The sequence below is a fragment of the Polypterus senegalus genome, chromosome 7, assembly GCF_016835505.1.
Source record: "Polypterus senegalus isolate Bchr_013 chromosome 7, ASM1683550v1, whole genome shotgun sequence".
Taxonomy (NCBI): Eukaryota; Metazoa; Chordata; class Cladistia; order Polypteriformes; family Polypteridae; genus Polypterus; species Polypterus senegalus.
The window spans coordinates 110,987,170-110,999,742 of record NC_053160.1 but is presented as its reverse complement, the minus strand read 5'-3'; the positions used below and the strand labels follow the sequence as shown (position 1 = coordinate 110,999,742).

The 12,573-nt window shown below is 38.0% G+C and overlaps 1 protein-coding gene across 3 annotated transcripts in view; it reads right to left on the bottom strand.

The window, feature by feature from the left end:
• phf24 (PHD finger protein 24) overlaps window positions 1-12,573 on the bottom strand; it is a 333,884-nt gene that overhangs the window by 84,560 nt on the left and 236,751 nt on the right. For all 3 annotated transcript variants that reach the window (XM_039759156.1, XM_039759158.1, XM_039759159.1), the window contains exon 5: window positions 1,941-2,137. In XM_039759156.1, the coding sequence (XP_039615090.1) occupies window positions 1,941-2,137 (197 nt within the window). The remainder of the gene's footprint in view (window positions 1-1,940; window positions 2,138-12,573) is intronic.

The window sequence follows — 12,573 nt, the reverse complement described above, 5'->3', positions numbered from 1 at the left end:
AAACATAAAGCTCTATATCAACAAAATGTTGCTGTCTGCATGGAAAAAATTAAACAAGACTTGCATAGATGGTCAACCCTTCATCTCACACTAGCTAGAAGAATTAACACTGTTAAGATGAATATTCTTCCTAAGCTCCTTTTTTTATTTCAAAACATTCCAATATACATTAATAAATCATTTTTTAGGCAATTAGATTCAACAATAACCACATTTATTTGGAATTCAAAACATCCACGCATCAAAAGAGCAACCCTACAAAGACAAAAGGCAGAAGGCGGCATGGCTCTACCTAACTTCCAGTTTTATTACTGGGCAGCAAACATACAGGCGATAAGAACCTGGACACAAATAGAAGAACATACACGAGCTTGGTCCACAATAGAAGTAAAATCCTGCAGTACTTCTTTGTATTCCTTGCTCTGTGCTCCAATAAACACACGTTTTCGGCAATATACCTATAACCCAATTCTGCTCCACTCACTTAGAATCTGGAACCAATGTAGAAAGCATTTTAAGATGAGAAGCTTCTATCTGTGGCACCTCTGCAACAGAACCACCTCTTTCATCCTTCGCAAACATATGCAGTTTTTAATATCTAGAAAAAATTTGGAATTAACTTGCTTAGAGATCTTTATATAGAGAACGTCTTTGCATCCTATGAACAATTACATTCCAAATTTAACATTCCAGCTACACATTTCTTTCACTATCTTCAAATCAAGAACTTTGTTAAACAGAACCTTCCAGATTTTCCTCATCTTTCACCCTCATCCATGCTGGAAAAAATATTGCTCAATTTCAATTGCTTCATTATATTCTTAATTGTCATTAGTTCCCAGTGTGCTTTATTTTGTCTCTGTTTTTGAATGTGTGTGGGTTGGGCCAAGGCTGGGGCGTCCCTGGGATCTCCTCTACAAAAATAAATAAATCACCATCATATTGAAGGTGTGAATCTTAGTGGCAGCTGACTGCTACAATGTTCTAAGGTAATTATTTGTTAATAAGGTAACAAAGTACAGTTTATAACTCTTAAAGTTACGCTCTATTGTTGGCTTAATTTGGAAATTATTCTTTTGACTGGTATTATTGCCTTGAATGTGAATCCTACATCACAACTGTATAGAACTTGATCAAAACCAAAATATGGAACATGCAGAACAAGTGATTGTAGCTCCAAGCTGAATTAGACATTTATAAGGTTGTCATTAGTTTGGTACTGTGATGGCCCAGATGCGTGCAGCTGGCATAACCTCCTTGAACCTGGTCTATCAATAGTCATGTCCGAGGATGAGCCAGGCCATGGCAATTAATGGACCCAAGTTCAAGGAGGTGAAGGCGGCTCTGGGCACCAGGGCCATAACATTTGGTGGGAGTAGTGGGATGAGTCAGTGGGAATGAGAAACAAAGAAGGATGGACAACAGCAAGAGGAATTGGTGTCCGTTTTAAAGAAGAATCAGTGTACCTAACCTAAAAAGACTTTTTTGAATATTGAACTTTTTATAGACTACATATTAATTAATTGTTTTACTTTTATTAAAATTATGCTTTTACTGTCCTGTTTTAAAGGGTTTAGTTTTATTATGGGGTTTGTTTTAGTGCTTTTAGTGCCAAACCATGGTCCTGGGTCACCAGATGAACCGATTAGCCACGTTGTGCATCCCTCCACATACAACTGGCAGATATGGGGGCAAAAATGTAATAAGATGCATTTAGGGTCCATGGTGGTTCCGGCACCTTGACCATCACAGGTACACATCAGACTAGAATAACACTTTCTCTACTTGCTTACGTTTTGCATAACTTTTTATTGCCCAGGTACATATTTCAATTTTCTGTATTAACATTTGACTGATCTTTGTGCTTGACTTTGCTTGGTTAGTACTGATAAGTTTATATTGCTGAAAAAGTGAAAAATCATTTAACTGCATTTTTGTACCTTACTGCGAAATTTTTTGAGGACAATTAAAGACTCATGGTAGAGAAAGTCCATCCATTCAATTTCCCCCCTCTGTTCAAGTGCAGAAAACTGTCTCAGCTCTTGCTCCTCCATCTCTTCACTCATCTGCTTTCCATAATGTTGCTTTGAAACAAAGTGTTTGTAGTGCAGAAACTCATCAGAGCTAAGACAGGAATCTAGAACACAGAAAAAAAGATTTCAGAGATTAAGGTGAGGGGAATCTGAGTCCACAAAGCATTTTATAAGACAGTGCATTATCAACCAGTGAAGCAAAGGGAAGTGTACTGTGTCTACTTTATTCTTTAAAATTGAAATCAACTGGTCTAGTTCACACCAGAATGGCTGATGCGTGCTTAATAACAAATATAATAAATTCATTTGTAGACTGTGGCTTGCTTTTAATGTTGTTGATAAGCCAATGTTTACTGAACATTTTCATTGAACCTACTAATTGGTTCGATAAATCATTTAGATTTATTATGGAGTCCCTAGATGGAGTATGTCATCAGTCCTACTTAATCCAGTTCAGAGACACATACTGTAAGAGGTAGCCTGTCATGTCAGCATCGGGTACAAATCAGGAGCCAGTCCAGGTGAAGCACCTCATAGATGCCTCCACCCATTCAGTTCTAAGGACTAAAATGCACTACTATTTTGCACTACCACATCACTTCAATACTTTTTTTCATTAAGCATATCCTCAAGTTGTTTGAATGGTGATTTGACCATATTTTTATATATAAAAATTATTACATTTCATTACTTGGATTTTGAGAATGCTAAGCAGGATACAACAATTATATAACACTCTAGCAACATACAGCACAATACTGTACATGTCAGTTGTCTCAGTATTATCTCCTTTCTCAACTTCAACAGTAGACAGGCTTATTAATGTATTGCACCATTTGAAGAAAAGCATCCAGTCGTTCTGTTTCTCTAGGCAGTATATTTATTTAAGCATCTGAGAAACTAAACTGTAAGGTCAAAATTCCAAAACATAGCAAAAACACAGTTAAATCACCCATTCCAGACACTCTGGATTTAAAGGGGTGATTGACAGGTGGCCCTGCCTCTTGGGAGGGCCACACATTTAACACATGGAACATAACAAAGGCAGCTTATATACATAGGCAAACCCAAAAAATATGAGATATGAAAAGCTCATGGTAGCTCCATCAGCTAATGTAATAAATGGCTACATCTTTGAATTAATTTGTAATGAGTATTTTCCCTAATAGTCATATGATCTAATTTGTATAAAGTAGGATGATGAATGGTGGAGTGCCTTTACGTTATGAATACAAAGTAATGACATGGTTTGGCCATTACTTAAGATTTTGTTCAACATTTCTTGTCTCACATTTCCTGTCATCCAACATTTACCCGGATCATTGTAGATACAGAACACACATGAAATGCATGTATTTCAAATAACAATATACAGTGGGATGCAAAAGTTTGGGTAACCTTGTTAATAGTCATTATTTTCCTGTATAAATCGTTGGTTGTTACGATAAAAAATGTCAGTTAAATCTATACTAATAAGAGGCAAAGCCCTCACTCACTCACTCACTCACTCACTCACTGACTCACTCACTCACTGACTCATCACTAATTCTCCAACTTCCCGTGTGGGTGGAAGGCTGAAATTTGGCAGGTTCATTCCTTACAGCTTCCTTACAAAAGTTGGGCAGGTTTTATATCGAAATTCTACGCGTAATGGTCATAACTGGAAGCAGTTTTTCTCCATTTACTGTAATGGAGATGAGCTTCAACGCCGTGGGCGGAGTTTCGTGTGACATCATCACGCCTCCCACGTTATCACGCAGTACATAGAAAACCAGGAAGACTTCAAAAAAGCGCTGAAGAAAACATGCATTATATAATTGAGAAGGCAGCGAAACAATAAGAAGCGAGCGAGTGACATATACAACCATATTCATGAGTTCTGCTACTGGAAACAAAGCACGATGTAAACCTACACTTTAAATTAAGTTCATAGACAGGCTGCCGCTGGCGTTTGTAATTTAGTGCCTGCCCATAAAAGGCCGTCCGTCAGCGCAATCCAATAGCAAACTCCCACTAAATATTCACAGGTGAAGGACTGTGCTTATGGAGAGGAAGATGAGATGGTCAGGGTGGTGTTTGACACAAACTCAGCGAAACTGCGAGAGAAAGTTTTAAGTGCCAGGACTAAGGTAACATTAAATACAGCCATGGACATAGCACGAGATGGCACCAGCACAGCTGGGAACCTTCGATGCATGTACACCGAGCGGCTCACGTGAACTGGCGCAGTGCACAGATAAAAGCAACAGTTCCAAAGAGCGCTGAACAAAAACCGAATTACACAATTGAAAAGGCAGCAAAAATATGAAGCGTCTGATACATACAAGCATATTCATAAATCCAGCTACTGCGGAAACAAAGCACACGTTGGAAAAAGTCAATGTCCCGCTAAAGGAAGACAGTGTAAAAAACCCGTGCATGCAGTGTGTCAGGTCTCAGATAAAGAAGAAGACGAGCTGTTTATTGATGCAGTAAGAAACGAATCGATGAATGAAACCTGTCATCTTTACAACGATTGACAAACACGGAATGTAACTTGAACACAACACATCCTACAAATACGAACCTGATTGAAAGAAATAATGATAATCAAATCCTTGATGACAGCAACACTCAGTAACACTCACAAAACAAATACTGTATATTGACAGTCATGTTACGTTATTTTTAAAATGTTCCCTTTTCTTTTCTAGCTTTTTAACACACTACTTCTCGCTATGATACGGTATATATATATATATGTATATATATATCCCGATCTACATACTCGAATAATGGATACTTTATTCGCCATCAATGATTGTTTTGGTAAAGCCATACTCAGTGTATTCATTAGATGAGCGGTAAAAAGTAAGAGCGAGGGAGGATGACTTATTGAGGCATGCAGGCTGTAGTCTTGCGTCAACTCTATCTGAATTGCGCGATCACATTTGAAAAATATATCTTTTCAAGTTCTATTTAGTCCATATGTGTCAAACTCAAGGGCAGCGGGCCACATCCGCCCGGCGTAATTATATCCGCCCGCGAGATCATTTTATATACTGTATTATTGTTATTAAAGCCGGGTATATGAAGCGCTGGTAACACAATAAACTACAGATCCCATAATGCAGCGCTTCAGCTGCCTTGCGAACACTTACCCCGTTAATCAAGTCTACCTTATGATGCTGCAAGTTATTGCGAAGCTAGCTCACACGATGCTGAAGAGAAAAGTTGATTCTGAAAATAGAGCCTTTAAAACCGATGGGAGGCTGAGTATATGTTTACTGAACCCGTGTGTCTCATTTGTGGAGCTAATGTGGCTGTAATTACAGAATTTAATCTAAGACGGCACTATGAGACAAAACATCAGGGTAACCTGAATGCAATGCAGAAGATACAGAAAGCAGATAATTAAATAAGAATCTGACACTTCAGCGGACGTTTTAACCGTGCACAATCACAAAGTGATTTCAAGTGAAGCTGCTTTTATGGGAGACACAAATGCACCAGTGCACCTTGCCCCACTTTCCCTGTTGCCAAGTAATGTTAAACCAAGTCGTCACTACGGTGTTCCCAAATCGCACTTTGCTGATAAACTGAGCGCACTGAGTTTGCACGGCGCTTTGGTGACTTTGAAGAACAAAAAGTCCGTCTACATGCGGCTCGAACCTTGTGCATGTTTGGTAGCACATATCTGTGTGAGAAGCTCTTCTCAGTGATAAAGACTAACAAAACAGCACACAGGAGTCGCCTCACTGATGAGCACCTGCAATCCATCCTGAGAATCTCCACAACACAGAACCTCACACCAAACAGAAACGAACCTGTTGCCAAAAAAAGATGCCAGGCGTCCAGCTCTAAAATGACATATGAGCAAAGACAACTGAATGATTTGATTTGTTATTGCTGAAAGGAACACATTTTATTTATATTTCCAGGTTTTGTTATGCAGCATGTTCATATTTGAATTTGTATAATTTTGACAGGATATATTTTTATGGAGAGCAAAATCTTTTGGGATATTTAAAATCTAAGTTTATTTTTATATAAAATTACATAAGAGTAAAGAAATTTGAATGTTTGTTCTTTTAACGTTTACTTTATTTCTAACTTGTATAATTTAGACAGGATATATTTTTATGGAGAGCAAAATATTATAAGTTGTTTAAGGTTTGAGTTGATTTATTCAGAATAATATTCCTGTCTGTTTTTACCATTCCTACCAAAGATATTTCTGTCGACTAAATAAAAATTCCTTCTATTTAAAATTTAAATAGAACTTGAACAAATCGATAGTTCATAATATCCACGCAGACTTGCACGTAAGAGCGGAGTCATCCGTTTTAACAAGCAGCGTATTGCACTGATCTGAAATAGCTGTGTGTGTATATATGTAGATATGTATGTATATGTATATATATGTTTATATATGTGTGTGTGTATGTATGTATATATATGTAGATATATATATGTATGTATATATGTGTATATGTATAGATATGTATATATATATATGTTTATGTGTGTGTGTAAATACATATATATATATATATATATATATGACAACAACACTCATCACTCACAACAGTGACAAAACAATTACATTGACAATCATGTTACGTTATTTTCAAAATGTTTCCTTTTCTTTTTCATTGCTTCTTTAACACACTACTGGCCCTGCCATGGCGGGTATTTTGCTAGTATATCATATAGGAGACACACACAGTGATATTTGAGAAGTGAAATAAAGTTTATTGGATTTACAGAAAGTGTGCAATAATTGTTCAAACGTCGTAACGTACATTGGTTTCGGTTAGTGCAGGGAAGCCACCTATCAAATTTCGAGAAGATCGGGCCATAAATAAGAAAGTTCAACATGGCGGACGTTGTTGACCGTTATGATCATTACACGTAGAATTTCAAAATAAAACCTGCTTAACTTTTGTAAGTAAGCTGTAATGAATGAGCCTGCCAAATATCAGCCTTCTACCTACATGGGAAGTTTGAGAATTAGTGACGTTGGAAAGTTCAATATGGCGGCTCACAGTGGCGTCATACCACCGAAACAAGTAATGCATACATTGGTTTCGGTTAGCTCAGGGAAGCCACCTACCAAATTTTGTGAAGATGGGGCCATAAATAAGAAAGTTCAACTTGCCGGACATTGTTGACCGTTATGACCGTTACGCGTAGAATTTCGAAATGAAACCTGCTAAACTTTTGTAAGTAAGCTGTAAGGAATGAGCCTGCCAAATTTCAGCCTTCTACCTACACGGGAAGTTGGAGAATTAGTGACAGAAAGTTCAATATGGGGTCGACAGTGGTGTCATACCAACGAAATAAGCACGTACATCGGTCTCCGTTAAAAGTTTAATATGGCGGCCACCGAAGTAAGTACCAAATTTCAGTCTTCTACCTACACGTGAAGTTGGAGAATTAGTGACGTTGGAAAGTTCAATATGGCGGCTGACAGTGGCGTCATACCACTGAAATAAGTATGTACATTGGTTTTGGTTAGCGCAGGGAAGCCGCCTACCAAATTTTGTGAAGATGGGGCCATAAATAAGAAAGTTCAATATGGCGGACGTTGTTGACTGTTATGACCGTTACGCTTAGAATTTCGAAATGAAACCTGCTTAACTTTTGTAAGTAAGCTGTAAGGAATGGGCCTGCCAACTTGCAGCCTTCTACCTACACGGGAAGTTGGAGAATTAGTAACGTTTGGAAAATTTAATATGGCGTCCGACAGTGGCGTCATACTACCAAAATAAGTACATACATTGGTTTTGGTTAGTGCAGGGAAGCCACCTACCAAATTTCGTGAAAATGGGGTCAGCTTTCTACCTACACGGGAAGTTGGAGAATTGGCGACATTGGAAAGTTCAATATGGCGGCCGACAGTGGCATCATACCACCGAAATAAGTACCAAATTTCAGCCTTCTACCTACACGTGAAGTTGGAGAATTAGTGACGTTGGAAAGTTCAATATGTCGGCTGACAGTGGCGTCATACCACCGAAATAAGTATGTACATTGGTTTTGGTTAGCGCAGGGAAGCCGCCTACCAAATTTCGTGAAGATGGGGCCATAAATAAGAAAGTTCAATATGGCGGACGTTGTTGATCGTTATGACCGTTACGCTTAGAATTTCGAAATGAAACCTGCTTAACTTTTGTAAGTAAGCTGTAAGGAATGGGCCTGCCAACTTGCAGCCTTCTACCTACATGGGAAGTTGGAGAATTAGTAACGTTTGGAAAATTTAATATGGCGCCCGACAGTGGCGTCATACTACCAAAATAAGTACATACATTGGTTTTGGTTAGTGCAGGGAAGCCACCTACCAAATTTCGTGAAAATGGGGTCAGCCTTCTACCTACACGGGAAGTTCGAAAATTGGCGACATTGGAAAGTTCAATATGGCGGCCGACAGTGGCGTCATACCACCAAAATAAGTATGTACATTGGTTTCGGTTAGCGCAGGGAAGCTGCCTACCAAATTTTGAGAAGATGGGGCCATAAATAAGAAAGTTCAACATGGCGGACGTTGTCGACCGTTATGACCGTTACGTGTAGAATTTCGAAATGAAACCTGCTTAACTTTTGTAAGTAAGCTGTAAGGAATGAGCCTGCCAAATTTCAGCTTTCTACCTACATGGGAAGCTGGAGAATTAGTGATGAGTGAGTGAGTGAGTGAGTCAGTCAGTCAGTCAGTCAGTGAGGGCTTTGCCTTTTATTAGTATAGATATACACATATCAACATATATATACACATACATATACATACATACATACAGATAAATATACACATATATATACACACATACCTATACATATATATATACACACATATATATATATACAGTATATACATATCCACATATATATATACTGTATATAGCAAAATCCCCGTGCTTCGCAGTGACGAAGAACTGCTTTTAAATTTTTATTAAGAAGAAAAGAAAACCTTTTTAAACTGAGGGAAAATATACCAATAACTATCTGTTAAGGATCTCTTTGTATACCACGTTGTCAGTTCAGCACTCCGGTTGTAATATGATCAAGCTGCGTGAGCTCACTCTTGAGAATGCAACGTATAGTTGTCCAGGAGAAAAGCAATCTTGCCTGAAATCAATGGCAACCTTTTGTAGGGTCTGTCCCTGAGACTTATTACTTGTCATCGCGCAGCAGAGCCTTACTGGTAATTCGAGGCATCTGAATTGAAATGGGAGATCAGAGGGTATAACGGGGATGCGAGGAATACATTGAGTGTGGAGAAACTCTAGAGACAACGTGTGTATTAACTTGTGGATTTTTCTGTCAGTATTTGGTGGCAGCGTGACAAAGTTGGTTCCGCAAGACGGCGTTAGCCATGGAGCTCAGCTCGGAGCATATTCTTTTCCTACCTTGTCAATTGTGTAATGCGTTTTTTGAACAGGTTTGATGCATGGAAGTAATCACTCGTACTGCATTCAGTCAGTTCACGTGAGCTGCTCTCTTGTGTGATGTTGCAATATCCATGGCTTAATTTAATGTTAGCTAAGACCCGGCCCTTAAAAATTTCTCGCTACAGCAATTTTAACTCCGTTACACTGTGATCCAAAGTCTCGTTTATACCTTGTGTCTTCTCATTAAACTTGTATCTCGCGAATAAAGTATTCAGCGTTTTTCTTCAGCGCTCTTTGGGAGCTCTTCCTTCTTTTCTACGTACTGCGTTCACAGTCAGTTCACGTGATTACGTGGGAGGCGTGATGATGTGACACGCAGCTCCGCCCCCCACGGCCATCGAGCTAAAGTCCATTACAGTATATGGAGAAAAATAGGTTCCAGTTATGACCATTATGCGTAGAATTTCGAAATGAAACCTGCCCAACCTTTGTAAGTAAGCTGTAAGGAATAAGCCTGCCAAATTTCAGCCTTCTACCTACAAGGGAAGTTGGAGAATTAGTGGTGAGTGCTTTGCCTTTTATTAGTATAGATACTAACCCTCACCTATTCTGTTTCTCTTCTCGGTACTCAAATGTGGCAGTTAATGCCACGGCCCACCTGCTAAGTTGTTTTGCCTGCCTAAGGTACAGTCATCCCTGATGGGGGATTGCAGGAATTGTGGGAAAGAGGGGACCTTTCATCTGATTAGCGTTATTTCAGCTTTGGAATGGCCAAATGGGGGAGGCAGCTTGATAGATGAGGTTTCCAGGACTCTAAACAAATCCAAATCATATTATGTGATATCATCTACTGTTAAATTCTACTCCGTACTTGTAAAATTTTAATTTTTAAACTGTATTGAGGATTTGTTCTGTTCTGTGTATTGTACTGTATTGTATTGACCCCTTCTTTTTGACATCCACTGCACGCCTAACCTACCTGGAAAGGGGTCTGTCTTTGAACTGCCTTTCCCAAGGTTTCTTCCATTTTTTCCCTACAAGGTTTTTTGGGAGTTTTTTCTTGTCTTCTTAGAGAGTCAAAGCTGAGGGCTGTGAAGTGGCAGGGCCTATTAAAGCCCATTACAGCACTTCTTGTGTAACTTTGGGCTATACAAAAAATAAATTGTATTGTATTGTATTGTTTGCTGGCAGTGCTGATTGACAGATTTGCAAAACAAAGACACTGATGAGGAGGTATGAAGGAATTTAAGGTGGCCTGGGATTACAACTTTTTTCGTAAGCTTCAGGGATTCTATTGTTAATTCTTCTAAAATAACATAAAATTGAGTTTTGAAGGCACCTAAAGTATACCGTTTACCAACTGTTTGATAGCTTATTCCATGTGTCTATATATTGCCTTTGATTCTTGTATGTCTAAACATTTTCCTCTGATGAGGACTCCTGATAAGTGTTGAAAGCTTAGGAATAATAACAAAAAAAAAATATTTAAGATACGTGACTTATCTGGTCCTTTTGTGGATTTCTAGCTGCAAAGGCCTGGTAAAGTTAATGCGTTAATATTTGTGATTAATGTAAAATTTCATATTATGTCATTCATAGCAATACATAACAGACAGTCAATTTCTTGGTTTTTACATACTAAAAATGATGCAGGGGAGTGGAAGGAAACAGGGTGGGGAGGGGGGCTTATAGTCCTGGTGCAATGCTAGAGAAAAGTGGCAAAGGTAAAAATTACATTCTCTATTTTTTTTTTTTTATTGTTTCTGTGCCATATCACATATGAAAGTACTAAATACGTTATCTTTAAGGGGCACTAAACCCAATATAAAAGTCTCTAGTACCTCTGTATTTAACTCATCAGTCTGCCAGGTAGCTTACAATGCTAACTGCCATAATATAATGGCAACATTGTAAGAAATAGTAGTGTAATAATTCTCCTTATCCAGTATTTCAGTTTGTTGTATCTTCGCTAATTTATGCAAAGAACACAACATAACCATCCAAGTAATACACAGTGTCAGTTTTTAAGCAACTGAGATCTTTTTATTGTACAAGGAGCAAAGGCGTAGGTAGGGCATCATTATCCAACCATTTTTCTGTGGTGAAATGTTTTTGTAAACTAACAAAAACCAAGACACACCACAACTGTACAAACTACAAAAGCATTAAGTCTCTTAGATGTGCTAAACAATCCGAAGGGGAGGGACAGGGGGGCAGCAAATAAAAAGCAGCTTGGAGATTTTTTCTCATAGATGCAACATTTGTGTAGAGTATAATTTTCAATAGTTGCTGGTGATGAATGATTGAGAATAGTATTTGTGGAGTTTTAATACAAGTTTTAAAGTATGCTCATTTAAGAGATGTGTATTCTTTCAATTAATTCAGTCTTCAGCAGAGCATTCGAAGTCAACAGTCGTTTTAATCGTTTTTTTACTTTAACATGTCTGTGTCTCATTTGCTATGCCAATTTGAGAATTAATATATTGGCCTTGTTTTCTTATTGCCTTCTTTTCAACTCGCCTTTTAGGAAGGCAATCATATTCAGGTTGTACTTGTTCAAGTAGTATTTTGTTAAAAGTTCAGGCTTAAGGTCATTGTTTAAGTTTAAAAATGCCATTAAATGTTTTTTTACATTCCTTTGTGTTGATTTGACATTTAGTGATTCAGTGTGTATTTACTTCATGCTTTATAATATTAATAAATATATGTTAATTAATTTCAAAATATAATTATATGTCTTAATGTTAGATGTGATTAATTGTGATTTACTCACAGAGCCTCTTAGATCAAGACAAGTTCGGAGGACTTGCAATAATTGTCAGAGTGGAGTTAAACATCAAAAGAATCCCAATTGATTGTCCATTGTCTTTCGAGTGTTTGGCTCTTAAACTAATAACGGAATCAGTTCCTGTCTTACTCATTGTTCTTTATCGTCCTCCAAAATACAATGCATCCTTCTTATCTGATCTGACTGAACTATTTACCCACCTAAGTTTCTTTTCCCAGAGAGTCATTCTTCTTGGTGATTTCAACAACCATATTGACAGCCCCACATCTAAACTGAGAAATGAATTCCTATCCTTACTGAACTGTTTTGACTTGACACAACATGTTGATTTTCCCACCCACTCTGGTGGTCATATATTGGATCTGATCTGTACATCTGGACTATC